Source organism: Syngnathus leptorhynchus, chromosome 21 (assembly GCF_054491065.1).
Source record: "Syngnathus leptorhynchus isolate UIUO chromosome 21, UIUO_Slep, whole genome shotgun sequence".
Classification (NCBI taxonomy): domain Eukaryota; kingdom Metazoa; phylum Chordata; class Actinopteri; order Syngnathiformes; family Syngnathidae; genus Syngnathus; species Syngnathus leptorhynchus.
The window spans coordinates 6,498,308-6,513,542 of record NC_141215.1 but is presented as its reverse complement, the minus strand read 5'-3'; the positions used below and the strand labels follow the sequence as shown (position 1 = coordinate 6,513,542).

The 15,235-nt window shown below is 47.1% G+C and overlaps 1 protein-coding gene and 2 long non-coding RNA genes across 11 annotated transcripts; 1 reads left to right on the top strand and 2 right to left on the bottom strand.

Annotated features, from left to right (window-relative positions):
• Window positions 1-733: 733 nt before the first annotated feature.
• LOC147040429 (uncharacterized) lies at window positions 734-8,372 on the bottom strand. Of its 3 annotated transcripts, none has more exons than XR_015063174.1 (8): window positions 8,232-8,372; window positions 8,130-8,174; window positions 8,020-8,064; window positions 7,770-7,949; window positions 4,207-5,454; window positions 4,082-4,127; window positions 2,178-4,011; window positions 734-2,108 (listed from the first exon to the last, which is right to left on the bottom strand). It is a non-coding gene; the product is annotated as an uncharacterized LOC147040429 (long non-coding RNA). The 3 variants fall into 3 exon arrangements; XR_015063172.1 differs by having other exon boundaries at window positions 735-2,108; window positions 7,770-7,830; XR_015063173.1 differs by having other exon boundaries at window positions 735-2,108; window positions 4,207-5,311; window positions 7,770-7,830.
• A 123-nt stretch (window positions 8,373-8,495) lies between these two features.
• On the top strand, window positions 8,496-13,078 carry LOC147040428 (uncharacterized). 5 transcript variants are annotated; one of them, XM_085902825.1, is made up of 12 exons: window positions 8,496-8,591; window positions 11,190-11,320; window positions 11,394-11,426; window positions 11,518-11,562; window positions 11,700-11,740; window positions 11,817-11,873; window positions 11,943-12,007; window positions 12,091-12,169; window positions 12,279-12,513; window positions 12,587-12,672; window positions 12,740-12,850; window positions 12,927-13,078. In XM_085902825.1, exons 5-9 carry the CDS (start codon window positions 11,708-11,710, stop codon window positions 12,378-12,380), a joined length of 336 nt encoding a protein of 111 aa, XP_085758951.1. In that variant the 5' UTR covers window positions 8,496-8,591; window positions 11,190-11,320; window positions 11,394-11,426; window positions 11,518-11,562; window positions 11,700-11,707; the 3' UTR covers window positions 12,381-12,513; window positions 12,587-12,672; window positions 12,740-12,850; window positions 12,927-13,078. The 5 variants fall into 5 exon arrangements, with proteins under 5 accessions (XP_085758951.1, XP_085758953.1, XP_085758952.1 ...); XM_085902824.1 differs by lacking the exon at window positions 8,496-8,591 and adding an exon at window positions 11,066-11,133; XM_085902826.1 differs by lacking the exon at window positions 8,496-8,591 and having other exon boundaries at window positions 11,059-11,320; window positions 12,744-12,850.
• On the bottom strand, window positions 11,640-15,047 carry LOC147040427 (uncharacterized). 3 transcript variants are annotated; one of them, XR_015063214.1, is made up of 4 exons: window positions 14,952-15,047; window positions 14,600-14,649; window positions 12,607-13,045; window positions 11,640-12,510 (listed from the first exon to the last, which is right to left on the bottom strand). It is a non-coding gene; the product is annotated as an uncharacterized LOC147040427 (long non-coding RNA). The 3 variants fall into 3 exon arrangements; XR_015063215.1 differs by lacking the exon at window positions 14,952-15,047 and having other exon boundaries at window positions 11,640-11,980; window positions 12,051-12,510; window positions 14,600-14,945; XR_015063213.1 differs by lacking the exon at window positions 14,952-15,047 and having other exon boundaries at window positions 14,600-14,945.
• Between the last annotated feature and the right edge of the window lie 188 nt (window positions 15,048-15,235).

The following is a 15,235-nucleotide window of genomic DNA, read 5'->3' as shown; positions in this document are numbered from 1 at the left end:
TGGCTGCGCCCGCTGCTCCCCCTGCTCGCTGCGCCCGCTGCGCCCCCCTGCTCGCTGCGCTCGCTGCGCCCGCTGCGCCCGCTGCGCCCCCCTGCTCACTGCGCTCCTTGCGTTACTTCCTGCGCCCCCTGCGTTACTTCCTGCGCTGCGAAATATAGATGCTACGTGCTAACGTAGCAGGAAAATATGAGGCAATAAGATTTTAAAACTTTAGTAAGTTTTTTTTCTTTTTTCTTTACGATTCGAGACTGTTCTAAAACACCAGCTGGTATGCTTGACACATATTTGATGAGGTAAAAAAAATAAAAATCCCGTCATTTACCGGCACAAAGGTTTGCAGTGCTTAGGATATGAGGAGTCGTAGGAACTTGAGTGTAAGAGGTACCGATGGCCGAGGGGTTCGGCACGTAGACGGGTAATACGCAGCCTCGTGTTCGAGTCTGGCAACGCTCATCCTGAGAAATCTTCAATTGTAAAATACAAACATTTTGCATCAGTATACCTTGCACGTTAATAGCATGTTTTAAAAGTCCATCATGCAAATTCATTTCATTGCTTTGTACACACATGCACATCGGCGAGATAGCGGCAGTGCTTATGTGTACGTATTGTTTAGGTTGCTTTGGGCAAAACAAACAACGAAAGATGCGTCGCATTAACCCAGCTGTCAAATTAAGGCTCCTATCATTTGTAATAGTGTCGTTATTTCAAGTTAAAAGTGAAATATTTTTGCAGTTAAACGGAGCGCTGGACACGTTGAGGCAAACGTGCCTCCACTAGGTGGCAGCACTTAAATGTATCTCGCCTGTCCGAAAAGGTTAATTTGATAAAGATGGCGGCACTAAAAGTACATCTGCCTCACTTTTGCGTGCCACCTAAGCAGGTTGCGTTTTGGCCTTTAACTTTGAACTGGGTATTACCACCCATTACATGTGCCAAGGCTGACCATGATAAGCAGCTGTGCTTTAGAGTGAATGCCAATGTCCTGGTAGTTACATACCAGACTCATATATTCAATTTACTATTGCAACCCCTAGGGTGTACAATGACCGTCTTTGCAGTCAAACTGTAAATGCTATCTTGCCTTGTAACTTAACATGCAATAATTTTCATATTGAAGAGATGCAGCATCAACCAAAGCACATTGTGAATGAAGGCTAACACCAAAGTTGAGTTAATTTACACCAACAAAACCACACCAAAGTTGACTTTATTCACACTCATGCCCACCATAATTCATGACTATTCAAAAACAAAAAGGGGCTCAGCCTTAATCAAAACAACAGCTTTTACCCTTACAATTTCTGATTTCAGTGGCCATTTTAAAGCAAGCTTGCCAAAGATGACTTTTTGATTACAACAGAGACTGTTTTTATGCTTACACTGGTCGTTTGCCGACAATTTAGATTGCAAACATGGAGGATATTTCACATTTCAGTGGCCATTTTACAACGTTGCAAGGTTAGCAAAATATGAATTTTGCTGCTTACTAAGCAGTCTGGTTTTACACTTAAGTTCTGTCACTTGCATCAATATGTCAGGCGACTTGGCTTTTGTCTTCAATTTAGAATGCATACAGCTTTTCTTTGCGCAGTTAAAATAAAAAGCCTGACACTGCATTTTTAACATGACATATTTGAGACAGATGTATCATTGATGATATCTCATACAATTCCATTTTGTATTTTGTCATTTTACTCTGCCAATGTTTAAAATAGGCCACTTCAATTCAGTTCAATACAGGTTGAGCAACACTCAATTACAGTACAAACTTTACAATTCACTCTGTATTTAAAAAAAAACAACAACAAACAAACAATAAAACAACAATATTGCATCATGACAGCGCTGAGCCAGAAAGAGGCATCATGCAGACACAGTGTGCACACCCAGTGAAAAAGTGGAGGGAGGGAAGGAAAGAAAGAAAGAAAAAGCGTAAAAGGAAAAACAAAGTCATACTCTCCCTAAATGCTGGCTGGGCGCTTTGCCCTTGCCACATCTCCCGCCATCTCGTGTGGGCCGCTCGTCACTGGCGAAAGGTCCGCCGAGGGTTCGGGTCCCCTCCCGGCCGGTATGCGACATCTGGACTCGTCATCCGCCTCGCACAACTGCAACAAGAAAAACGGCACTCGGTTGCATGCGGTCGCTTCACTTCTGCGGACGTACTCATGACCTACCTCCTGGTCTCGCGGACCATTCCCTCTATGTGCAGGCGCTGGTCCGATCCGCTGCCCCGGCAATCCTGAAAGGCAGACATATTGTGACGGTTTCGGCAAGAGGAAAATTTTTACTAGCAGCCGCCCCCCGACCTTAACTCAAGCAAGTTTAAATCAGGTAACGAGAGGCACTGGCACATGTCTCAGACGGAACTCCCGCATTGGAGCGATCCGGTTTATGAAAGGTTTAACCCCTCACGAAGAGGGAGGGAGGGAGGGACAGAGAGAGAGAGAGAGGGGGGGGGGCAGAGAGAGAGATAGCTTGGCCCCTGGAGGGGGGGAAAAAAAAGGAAAACGTGACGTCACGGAGGGCGTCACGGAGAGTCTCCTCGTCCTCGACACCGTCGACGACACTGGGAACCAGGCAGGCATACATTATACCCTGTTATTCCACAAAGGGCAAGGTATAGCAACGTTCCACCCTGGCTGCACCAGGCCATGCAGGTACTGCCGGGCGCATGGGAGAAAGAGAGCGAGAGAGAGAGAGCGAGGGGGGGAGAGATAGCTTGGCCCCTGGAGGGGGGGAAAAAAAAGGAAAACGTGACATCACGGAGGGCGTCACGGAGAATCTCCTCGTCCTCGACACCGTCGACGACACTGGGAACCAGGCAGGCATACATTATACCCTGTTATTCCACAAAGGGCAAGGTATAGCAACGTTCCACCCTGGCTGCACCAGGCCATGCAGGTACTGCCGGGCGCATGGGAGAAAGAGAGCGAGAGAGAGAGAGCGAGGGGGGGAGAGATAGCTTGGCCCCTGGAGGGGGGGAAAAAAAAGGAAAACGTGACATCACGGAGGGCGTCACGGAGAATCTCCTCGTCCTCGACACCGTCGACGACACTGGGAACCAGGCAGGCATACATTATACCCTGTTATTCCACAAAGGGCAAGGTATAGCAACGTTCCACCCTGGCTGCACCAGGCCATGCAGGTACTGCCGGGCGCATGGGAGAAAGAGAGCGAGAGAGAGAGAGCGAGGGGGGGAGAGGGAGAGAGAGATAGCTTGGCCCCTGGAGGGGGGGAAAAAAAAAGGAAAACGTGACGTCACGGAGGGCGTCACGGAGAGTCTCCTCGTCCTCGACACCGTCGACGACACTGGGAACCAGGCAGGCATACATTATACCCTGTTATTCCACAAAGGGCAAGGTATAGCAACGTTCCACCCTGGCTGCACCAGGCCATGCAGGTACTGCCGGGCGCATGGGAGAAAGAGAGCGAGAGAGAGAGCGAGGGGGGGAGAGGGAGAGAGAGATAGCTTGGCCCCTGGAGGGGGGGAAAAAAAAGGAAAACGTGACGTCACGGAGGGCGTCACGGAGAATCTCCTCGTCCTCGACACCGTCGACGACACTGGGAACCAGGCAGGCATACATTATACCCTGTTATTCCACAAAGGGCAAGGTATAGCAACGTTCCACCCTGGCTGCACCAGGCCATGCAGGTACTGCCGGGCGCATGGGAGAAAGAGAGCGAGAGAGGGAGGGAGGAAGGGAGGGAGAGAGGGAGGGGTCTACTTTGCCAATTCGTATCTAGAGGGTCACAGCAATCCCAATTGCCCGTGCGTGCTGCTAGTTACCCTATTCAAACAGACGAGAGAGGGAGGGAGGGAGGGAGGGAGGGAGGGAGGGAGGGAGGGAGGGAGGGAAGGAAACCGCAAAAGGACAAAAAAACAGTCATACTCCCCCCTAAACGCTGGCTGGGCACTTTGCCCTCCTGGCCTCGCCGCATCTGTAGGAAGGTTCGGGTCTGCTCCGGGCCGATGTCGGACGATGGGACTCATCTTCCGCCTGGCAACGACTGCAATAAAGAGACAAACGGTGCTCAGTGGCACGCGGTTGCAGTTGACTTCTGCGGACGTACTCATTACCTGCCCCCCGTTCCCTCTCGGTGCAGGCTGACGCTCGTCCCGTCCGCTGAAAGGCAGACAAATAAGGAAATCAAATTCAAAACCAAGTGTGTACGCTACTCTTGTATATTCGATTGACACGTCACCTCTGGCCAGCCTTGGCCAGTCACGCATCAGGCTCCTCTTCATCACATGGCGACCGCTTCCTTTGGGGAGATCAATCCTCAGCCAGGTCTGGTAGCCTCCGTCCGCCGGCTCTTGGTTTCGTGCAGCTTCTCTTCCACCTAGCAAGACACAAGCACAAAGGTCTCGCTGCGCCGTCGCTTGCGCTTGCCTTCGCTGCGCCGTCGCTTGCGCTTGCCTTCGCTTGCGCTTGCCGTCGCTTGCGCGGCGCTTGCGCGGTCGCTTGCGCTTGCCTTCGCTTGCGCTTGCCGTCGCTTGCGCGGTCGCTTGCGCGGTCGCTTGCGCGGTCGCTTGCTGTTGCTGCGCGGTCGCTTGCGCTTGCCGTCGCTGCGCGGTCGCTTTTGCTTGCGCGCTTGCTTTCGCTTGCGCAGTCGCTTGCTATCGCTGCGCGTTTGCACTCAATCAGGGTTGCACAACATATTGGAAAATCTGTGCTATGGCAGTATTGGGCCAAACCATTGCATTGAGAAAAGTCGTGCAAAAACCTGGACGGAAATAAACTATTTGATCGCAACGAGATCCGTCAGATCACTTAACTTTAACTTGCATTAATGACTTGTCATCTTCTAAACTCATTACAAATAGTTAAGAGGCAAGAAAACATGGAGCTTGTTTCATTTGCCACATTCAAAAAAAAATCTTTCCTTTTTAAAGTGCATGTCAATAACATACCACCATATGACAGTTTTCCAATACCCGCGCAGCCTTACGCACGTCACCATTGGTGTCCAAATGGCAGCCGAGGAGCCGCTTTATCAACGCATCGCATGAATGACCTTCAAAATGGACAACACCACTTTAGCGCAGTAGCACAAAATATAAATGGCAACATTTCCTAATTTTATGAATTTGTCTCAAAGAATTCAGAATTTGTTTCAGTATGGTGCCCTCAAACTGACGTTTGAACACCGCTGGTGTGAATTAAAAAAAAAAAAGAAAAAGAAACCTCCATTTTACGCGTTGACACCTCCAGGATAGTGGGTCTCTCTCAGAGCCCAGAGCTCGGTCAAGGCACGATACTTCAGCGCGATGGAAGTGGTCCACCTCTGATCGGGTCGCAGTCGCCAACTGCAGACAGACACAGAAACAATGTCAGACACTCAAAGAGCACTCCGAGTTGTAGATCACAGCGGCGAGCTACTCTCGGTGACAGTCTCGGTGAGAGTCTCGGTGAGTCTGGCCGGGCCGTGCGCACCCCTTCACCGTCCGGCCTGCAAAAGGCAAAACAGGCAATGAGTTGTGCGCCGCTTGCGTATTTATGTCTTGAGCACCCGCGACCCCTGCTTCCTCGTGGACCGGCTCGCTCCAACGCCGTCCTACGCCGAGGGGAGAACAAAGAATACGAGTACCACGGTGGTAGGTTAGGGTGAGATGAAGTACGACAGTGATAGGTTAGAAAAAGACAATGTCACTGGCTCGCTCCAACGCCGCCCTACACCTAAGGGAGAACAAAGAAAGCAAGTACCACAGTGGTAGGTTAGAAAATGACAACATGTCACAACCAGTCATATTGCAAAATTGGACATTCGGGACGCCGCCCTACACCAAGGGGGGGGAGAGAACAAAGAATGCAGCAAGTAATACGACAGAGGCAGGGTAGAAAAAGACAAAATGTTACAAGTCATGACAAAATTGGACATTCAACTCCACGTCAGAGTTTCCATCCACAAGACCACGTCGTCCCCCAAATGAGCACCAATAATCAAAGGCAACCACACTGCCCCCTCCTGGGCACATGATCTGCACACATGTCGACTTTTGCAGTGCGCTGCTTGTTTCTTGACTTGATACGGGCGTTGCTCCTTTGGATATGGGGGGGCGTTGCTCCTTTGGATATGGGGGGGCGTTGCTCCTTTGGATATGGGGGGGCGTTGCTCCTTTGGATATGGGGGGGCGTTGCTCCTTTGGATATGGGGGGGGCGTTGCTCCTTTGGATATGAGGGGGCCGTTGCTCCTTTGGATATGAGGGGGCCGTTGCTCCTTTGGATATGAGGGGGCCGTTGCTCCTTTGGATATGGGGGGGGGCGTTGCTCCTTTGGATATGGGGGGGGCGTTGCTCCTTTGGATATGGGGGGGGCGTTGCTCCTTTGGATATGGGGGGGGCGTTGCTCCTTTGGATATGGGGGGGGCGTTGCTCCTTTGGATATGGGGGGGGCGTTGCTCCTTTGGATATGGGGGGGGCGTTGCTCCTTTGGATATGGGGGGGGCGTTGCTCCTTTGGATATGGGGGGGCGTTGCTCCTTTGGATATGGGCGCCATTGCGCCTTTGGATATGGGCGCCATTGCGCCTTTGGATATGGGCGCCATTGCTCCTTTGGATATGGGGGCCATTGCGCCTTTGGATAGGCGCCATTGGATAGGCGCCATTGCGCCTTTGGATAGGCGCCATTGCGCCTTTGGATAGGCGCCATTGCGCCTTTGGATAGGCCATTGCGCCTTTGGATAGGCCATTGCGCCTTTGGATAGGCCATTGCGCCTTTGGATAGGCCATTGCGCCTTTGGATAGGCCATTGCGCCTTTGGATAGGCCATTGCGCCTTTGGATAGGCCATTGCGCCTTTGGATAGGCCATTGCGCCTTTGGATAGGCCATTGCGCCTTTGGATAGGCCATTGCGCCTTTGGATGCGGAATTACTTTTCCGCATCCCTTTCGGCTTCTCTTGCAGCCTGCAAAAACAGACAGCCATTAATTGTGTGCTGGGAAGCTCAAACTCGACACAGACGGCCATTAATTGTGTAAAGCTGAAACTTTACAAATACGGGTTTTCACCTGATTTAGGACTACTCTTCCTCAGTGTCCCCAACAACACTGAAATGGCTCCTTAAGAGCCTCCTGTTTGCTTTGTATAGAAGGATGCCGGCTAAGCAGCCTTTTTTCGCCCTACAAAAGACAAACACAAATTATTGCAACAGAAATAGAATAGGGTGCCAATGGCATGATATTTTTGCAACAATTATACATACCGAGTAGAGGTTTACGTTTGAAAAAATGTATATAATTAGCACTTTATTGTAGTGAGTTATAATAAATGTATCTGAATTATATCTAATATTTTTGTTGTATCATCATCAACTCACCTCACATTGGACAGATGATCCAGGTTTGCGGCGCCCAAAACGGGAGGAAATAACGCGAGCAAATGTTTGTTGCGTAACGAGCGCGGGCGGGCGGGCGCCATCTTGGAATAGATTTGGGTCACAACGGTCTGATTTTCACATGACGTAACATTCATAAGTTTGTATAACAAGGAAATGGCGCACACACAACAGAACCAATAAAACCAACGCAAACTAATGAAAAAAATGCTGGCCAGCATTAAAAAAACAAAACCAAAAAAAAAAACACGAAAGACATGTCAAACAGTGTGGCGGCAAAACGACCGAAGCGCGCAACGACGCGACGCAAAGTCGATTATGGCGTGCCGTGGCCAAACCTCAAACAATCGAAAATCCTGCAAGAATTAGTCAAAGGCATCGTAAGAAACGCCAAACATTTACTCGATGACCGCCTGCGGTCTACAATTTACCTTGAGGCCTACCGTCGCGGTGGACGCGGTAACGTTGCCGAGTCACGAGAGAGCGACAATCCTACAGAAAGAAAAAAAAAAAAAAGGCTTATGAGAAAAGGCAACAAACGACACATTTTTTGGCCGTATTCGAAAACTCTCCTTGCGGCCTCCAGTTAACGCCGTGGCGAGTGTGAAAATCTGGCAACGAACAAACATGGCGTCCGTCGTGAGAAACGCCCGACAAACATTCACTCGCTCGCTCGCTTACCTGAGAAAATGCCGCGCGGTCGGTGGCGCCTTGGGCGGGAAAATCCTGCGACGGACAAACATGGCGTCCGTCGTGAGAAACGCCCGACAAACATTTGTTCGCTCGCTTACCTGAGAAAATGCCGCGCGGTTGTTGGCGCCTTGGGCGGGAAAATCCTGTAACGAACAAACATGGAGTGCGTGGTGAGAAACGACAAACATTTGCTAACTTACCTGAGAAACTGCCCGCCACGCGCTCGGTGGCACCTGCATTTGATAACTCCTCTTGAGCACACCTGTCTTCAATTCTCCTGAAGACGTGACGTCACATGCACCGATTCAAATATTCTTCTTCTCCTGCTCGTCCAACGGCGCTTCGCACACTAGCGCCGCCAGGTGACCTGTCATGGAAAGGATTGCTTAGCTGACCGGACGTGACGTCACATGCGCCAATTCGAACATTCTTCTTCTCCTGCTCGTCCACACGAGCGTCTTCTTGCGTGAACTATGTCAGCCAGAATGTAGGTTTACCATTTACTTCTCGTCGGTTTGAAATAACACTAGGACTGCTCTTTCCGTGCTTGCACTGCCCTGGTAAGCATAATCACTTCAATGTTCATTTGTGCAGAAACACACATGATGAATTATGGGAGCAAGCTTTCGGCTGTCATGCGATCGTGCCAGGTTAAAGATCTACGAGATCCTGCTCGATCGAACGACTGAAATGTTGTGCTTTCATTCGGAGCAGTTTTGTCATGGACATTTCGTTTGAAGGCGAACGCCTCCCACGTCCCCAAAACATGCTTGGTAGGCCGATCGAGCTCTCCAAATTGCCCCTAGGTTTGAGTGCGAGTGCGGATGGTTAAGTTCGAAGAACCAGACTGAACTTAAATGATATTTTCATTCAAGAAGGAGCAACGATGAAATGGAAATGGACATGGATGGATGGATGGATGGATGGATGGATGGATGGATGGATGGATGGATGGATGGATGGATGGATGGATGGATGGATGCATGGATGGATGGATGCATGGATGGATGGATGCATGGATGAAGGAATGGGGCTTTTGATTTTTGGCTTTTGTCAGTAAAGCCGTTTATGTAATGACGCCAACCTACCACAAGACGGCAGTGCCCCCATTCACTTGGATGTAACCCAGCGTAAAATGAACATTTCCATTTCATCATTGCGCCTTCTTTCATGAAAATATCATTTGAGTTCAGTTACAATATGGTTATTAGAACTTAAACATATGAGTAGTTTACTGGACATTTGTTTCGTTCAAAATACCATCACATAAGCAGAATGAAATAAATACGTACGTCGTACGACATGAAACATACAGGCTTTTGACTCTAGTTTATGAAGCGGCTCATGTAATGACGCCGAGCTACCGCAAGATGGCAGTGCCCCCATTCACTTGGTTGGAACCCAGCGGAAAATGAACATGTCCATTTTTCTTTTCAGACGTCCTCTATGTACAATACACTACCTAAAAAAAAAAAAAAAAGGTAAAGTAAGGCAAAAGGGTTTCCACTACATCATTGAGTGTTCTGACAAGCACTGGTTGATGAGCATTTTTAGCTCATTTTGAGCAAGTTGACAGTTTTCAGTACACTACCCAAACAGAAGGCCGAGCTTCACTGGCAAAATGGCAGAATGCTTTTTAACTTTAACGTCGGGGGTTAGTATAAATATAGTCATTTTTTTTGGTAAAAAAACAACAACAAAAAAATAGCATCTACAGACGTCCTCTTTTTTTTCCCGGACATGTCTTACTTTTGAACCCCTGACAAAACGTCCGGGGTAAGTATTGGTCTTTTTTTTTTTTGTTTATGGAAAAAAAAAATCTGAGTCTGTATACAATACACTACCTTAGAAAATGCCCAAATTTCATAGGCTAAATGGCTGAATGCTTATCTACCTTACCCGGTGATCCGGAGACTGTGGTTCGAATCCCACAAAAAGTAAACTTTGAGCTAAAGTTTACGTAGTGGAAGATTCGATGTCAATTCTTCGCACACAAGGCAAAAGCTTAAAGTTTAAGCACACGATTGTGTTCTATTAAGCAGAAATTGACATTTGTTACAGTACACTACACAAACAAAATGGTCGAATCTCGCTGGCTAAATGGCAGAATGGTTTTTAACTTGACCCGGTGATCGGGAGACCATGAATCGAGCCCCACACGAGGCAGTCTAGACAGTGTAAGTCAAACTCTGTTCTCCCGCAAAGAAGACAAAAACTTTATCCACTACATTGAATGTTCTGTCAAGCAATGGTAGTATTTTTAAGCAAGTTGAGATTTTTAGTGTACACTCCCCCCAAAAAATACCGAGTTTCGCTGGCGAAATGGCAGAATGGTTTTTAACTCAGCCCGGTGTTCGGGAGACCATGGTTCGAGCCCTACACGAAGCAGAATTTGAGCCAAAGTTTGAATAGTGTGAGACTCGAACTCGGCTCTCCCAAACATAAGGCAAAAGCTTTAGGTATTACACCGTTGAGTGTCCTGGGACATCCTTGTGATTTAGTCATTTTACCTAGTTCATAAAACAGATACTATGAATACATAACAAAACTCGGGAAATCGTAACGGCAAAATGGCAGACTGGTTTATGACCTGGGTTGATGTCCAGCAGCCCCGGGTTCGAAACTTGCTCTTTGCAGCTTTTGCAAATGAAATAGAGCAATGTATAAGATTCGAACCCGCCTCTCCCAAACTCAAGGCAAAAATTTTAACCATTCGGCCATTGGTGATATTGCATTGAGCAGTCAAATGTTTGTAATTGAAGGTTACTCTGAACCTTTCCTAAAGATAGCTTCATGATTTAGGATAATACAAAATATTCTTGCTACAAAGGCCACAGGACAATGGTCGAGGGGATAACGCCATTGACTGCAAAGTTTGCAGTGCTGGTTCGAGGCCAGCGTCCTCCAATCAAGTAGTTTTTCCCCCGCTTTACTGAGTGCATGTTTGAATTATTTATTTATTTTTTTGCTGCTGATGACGTCATCAGAAATAGACTATAAAAGGCGTCAAGAACGCGACGCTTATTCAGTCATTCTCCTCTGACAGCGAGCGCCACGCTGCTCTGGCCCACCTGCTGCACAACAGCATTTAAAAGTGACAAGGTGAGTGTTCAACTTGAGTTAACCTTTTCAAACGAACTGCTTTTGCTCTCTTTCAGCGTCAACTTGCACTTTGGGCGTGCTTTCATCTTGCAAGCTAAAAGGTTTGCAGAAGCTAGCGTTAGCTGATAGCGTCTTCAACGACCACCAAAACGCATTTATTTGGCGTGCAAGCAAACTATTGAAGCGGGTAAGTACATCTACATTTTGCAAACTCAAGCACGCACGACGACTAACACTATTTTTTTTGCACCAACATTTAGCAACGTGTGGACGACAGCGCCGTTTGGACGGAGGTAAGTAGACAAAGCAGCGTTTGCATAAATCCACCAGAGAATGACTCGTATTTCGATGCATTCGTGTTAATTATCTGCTTTCTGTCCGCAGGTGCGACCCCCGTCATGGCCGACTGACTTTCTCTGTGTTTTAAAGGTAACTCTTTCGATCGACTGCTTCTAATAGTCTTCTATCTGTCCACAGGCCTGCATCTGGAACAGAGGGACTGCAAAATGGTCAAAGATTTTTATTAGCAAATGGACTAAATCAAGCATTTGTTCTTTTGTCTGCAGGCTCCAAGATGGCTGACTTGCAGTCCTCGCGTGGCTTGCGGGTAGGTCTTCTCTTGCTCAACCCAATTTGCTGAAAATGGAAAAGCAGAATGGTTGTAACGTTACCGTGTCTTTCAGAGCAGCAAGCTGTGGTTGGAGAGACGTCCGTCCGGCGCTGCCCTCCATTCCTCGCTGGTTGGTGAAACACGCACGCGTCCAAATGTTTGACACGTGTCAAACATTTCCGCTTCTTTTGTCCACTAGGTGGTGCCAAAGGACTTAGTTTCTGCAGCATGGATCTACTGTGGCATCAACAGCTTGGCTGACAGGTGACAATTTGCTACAAATTTGGCATTGTTTAAAAGCACTTACCTGCTTTTTTTTTTTTTTAAATGCCTCCCTAATCTTGCAGAGGAGTTTCCAGTAATGATGCTGTTGGAAAATCTGTCACATGCTGGCCAAAGGAACCAGCCCTCCGAAACCATGCCGAGGTTCCTCAAGACTCTCTCCATTTAAAAAGATGACTCTCAATATGTACTAAATGGCAGCTTGATGGCTGTCTCCCTCCCTCCCTCCCTCCCTCGTTTGTGTTGTGTGCAGGTGTACCCTGGAATCTTGACAACATTTCAGAAACTCTGCCTGTGCACCAGCGACCGACCAGCCGCTTCCAGTCTACAGTTAAAAATAAAAGCAATAAACTAAAATGTCAATGTTCCTTTTTCTTTCCAGGCAAAGGTGACATATCTTGGTTCACAAAGTGCAAAGCCTGCCCCAATTTGTCTTCAGCCTCTGAGTTTGTTCACCCGGTCCGTGCTGCCTGAAGAGCCCTCTGCTGGTGAGAGAAGCAAAGTAAATGACATTTTAGCAAACAGGTTTCAAAATTTAAATCTGGGTTATTTTGTGTCCAGTGTAGAGCAACATGAAGTACCTGCTCGCAACCGAAGCGGAGGACCAGCAGCATTTCAGTTTCCTTGTTACTAAGGCAACCTGAGAAGTGAGGCACTTAAAATAATCCTCTTCTTAATTCCATAATTTTTTTCCCCCCCCCTATTTTCTGGCAGGCAGCAAGGAACAAAATCAGCTTCCTGGTCATTGCCGCAAGGAACAAAATCAGCTTCCTGGTCATGCAGCTCTCAATGCCTGATGCCATGGACAACTCTACTAGCGCACTGGTATGATACATGCCAAAACATTTTCTGCACAAAACGTTGACTTTACTCTTTTCTTACGAAGCTCTTTTTGTCTTAGGTCCAGGCACGGAGTACTGCTCTAACCCTCTGACCGACCACTTTGCCGCTCGTCCCTCTGGCCGACCACTTCGCCGCTTGCTATCCAACTTGTTACTTTGTTTTGATTGAATGTTTACTCTGCAAAAGAAATAAAGCTTTATTACAAATAAACTTTCACTTTCTACTTTTCATTTTCAAACAAACTTTTAAAAGACAATTCCTATAAATTTTTTTTAAAAAAATTTCCCCACCCCCAAATTTTTTTTTTTTTTTACGGATTTTTTTTTTTTTCTGGGGAAAATTTTTGAGAAATGGGGTGGGATCACGCTTGGAATACTGCTTCATGATTGGCTGATGGCTCAAGAACTGGGTGGAGCAATGAAAATAAAAGGCTGTGGTTGGCTGAAATGTGGGCGTGAATATGCAAATGAAGTGATTTATGATTGGTTGCGGGTTTGGTGGGCGTGGCTTCCTAAAAATGAAGCAATCTGATTGGTCAGATGTGCAAATGCTGCATTCTGATTGGCTGCTGAAAAGTGGGCGTGGTTATGCAAAGTATGAGCCAAGCCGTGATTGGCCAGGCTGAATTTTGGCAGAGGTAGGAGGCGGGCAAAGTGGCACTTAGGTTTTGGAAGACTCTTTACAGCTTTGAGTCGAGTGTTTACCTTCAGCCACTGAACAGAGCCAAGTCTTTGACTGCTTCTGTTTGTCTGTCTGTCTCCACATGACTCAAAGTAACTGCAGTTGCATCACTTTGACTCATGTGGACACAGACAGAGAGAAGCAGCAAAGACTTGTGTCTGTTGCAGTGACACTCACCTCAAGGCTGAAAACATTGTAGTGGACACTTAGGTTTTCAAAAAGTACTTTGCAGCCAATGCAAGCGTGAAAGACTTCAAATGAGCCAATTTGCTCATAAATCACAAAGACTCGCATTCCACTTGAACAATTTATTGAATAGAAAAGCAGTTCGAAAAGGCCCTGCCTGCCTGCATGGAAGCAGATGAACTGCTTGATGTGTGCTTCCTTACTTAGGAAGGTGAGCGCATGCAAACAGTGCAAACATCTCTCACTGGGACAAAACCCAAGTGCCAGGTACTGCACTCACTTTTGGACAAGTTTTTCCATGACACTGATGCAAACCAAGTGAGTTAAATATATGTTTCTGACTAACTTGGTTTGCATCAATATCATGAAAAAACACATCCAGACGAGTGTGATGATGACATTGTGCAGTATCTTTGGTTTTGTGAGAGAAGTCAGCTGCTTGCATGTGCTCACCTTCTCCCAGGTGTGCCATGACAAGATGACATCAGCTCCTCAAGCACACAACACTACCAACTAACATACCTTATACACAATTTTGTTCACTTCATTTCACTTTTCATGTGTGCCAACTATGATCAAAAATAGACTTTTTAAGTTCAAAAGCACTTTTCAAATCTATACTTCTTACATTAGCATGTAACTTGAACCATTGTAGAGCAATTCTTTTGTTTCTTTTCGTTGTGGCCCAAATTATCATCAGGACATGATTCATTTGGGAAATGAACAACTAAAACGTCCATTGATAACATTTTGGAATATTTGAAGTCATATATGACACAACCTTCTACATTTAAGATTAGAGGCAAATCTTGCTAGTCGCTAGAGGCACAATGCTACAAGGAAAATGAGGAAGGCATGTACTACCTTTGGAGATATGCAGATGGACGGCCAGCAGCCGACGTGGAGCCTCCAGTCTTCAAGTTTGGACATGGAAAAACATAGAAAAATAACGTTCAAGTCAAACGCTTTCCTTGATTATCCATTGATTGACAGCCGAGTGAGTGCTACTTGGCGGTGGGTGGGTAGGTAGGTGGGCGTGCTAGCTAACGCTCCACCTCTTGTTTCACGAGAGCTAGCGAGTTTCCACTGAGCTAACGACTAACAATTATTCTCCTTCCATGTCACTGTTTAACATGTATGCGTGTACACACATACAGCAAATCGAGAGTTTGAAAAATGTTGACATGACTCACGCGAAAGCCCAAGTAGTACCAACCTGAAGAGCTAGCTGCTCGCTGAAGCGGAAGTGTACGGTGGCCGAGAAAGCTCAATTCAAAGTCGAATTCTGCTTTATTGTCAATTTCTTCACATGCCAAGACATACAAAGAGGTCGAAATTACGTTTCCCACTCTCCCACGGTAACAACACAAAAAGCATAATGCATATATATATCCTCCAGATAGTTACATAAACAGCAAGTTTTTCTGACAATGTTCATTTGATTGCTTTTCTTTTCGCGTGGTAGCGACACTGATGAAATGCTGCCGTCTTGTGGCCAAT

Bases quoted from the DNA above. Each gene is read 5' to 3' on its own strand.
- LOC147040428 (XM_085902825.1), top strand. From the start codon at position 11,708: ATGGCTGACTTGCAGTCCTCGCGTGGCTTGCGG. The intron at 11,741-11,816 runs GTAGGTCTTCTC...CGTGTCTTTCAG, and splicing joins AGTCCTCGCGTGGCTTGCGG to AGCAGCAAGCTGTGGTTGGA. The intron at 12,170-12,278 runs GTTCCTCAAGAC...TGTTGTGTGCAG, and splicing joins CCCTCCGAAACCATGCCGAG to GTGTACCCTGGAATCTTGAC.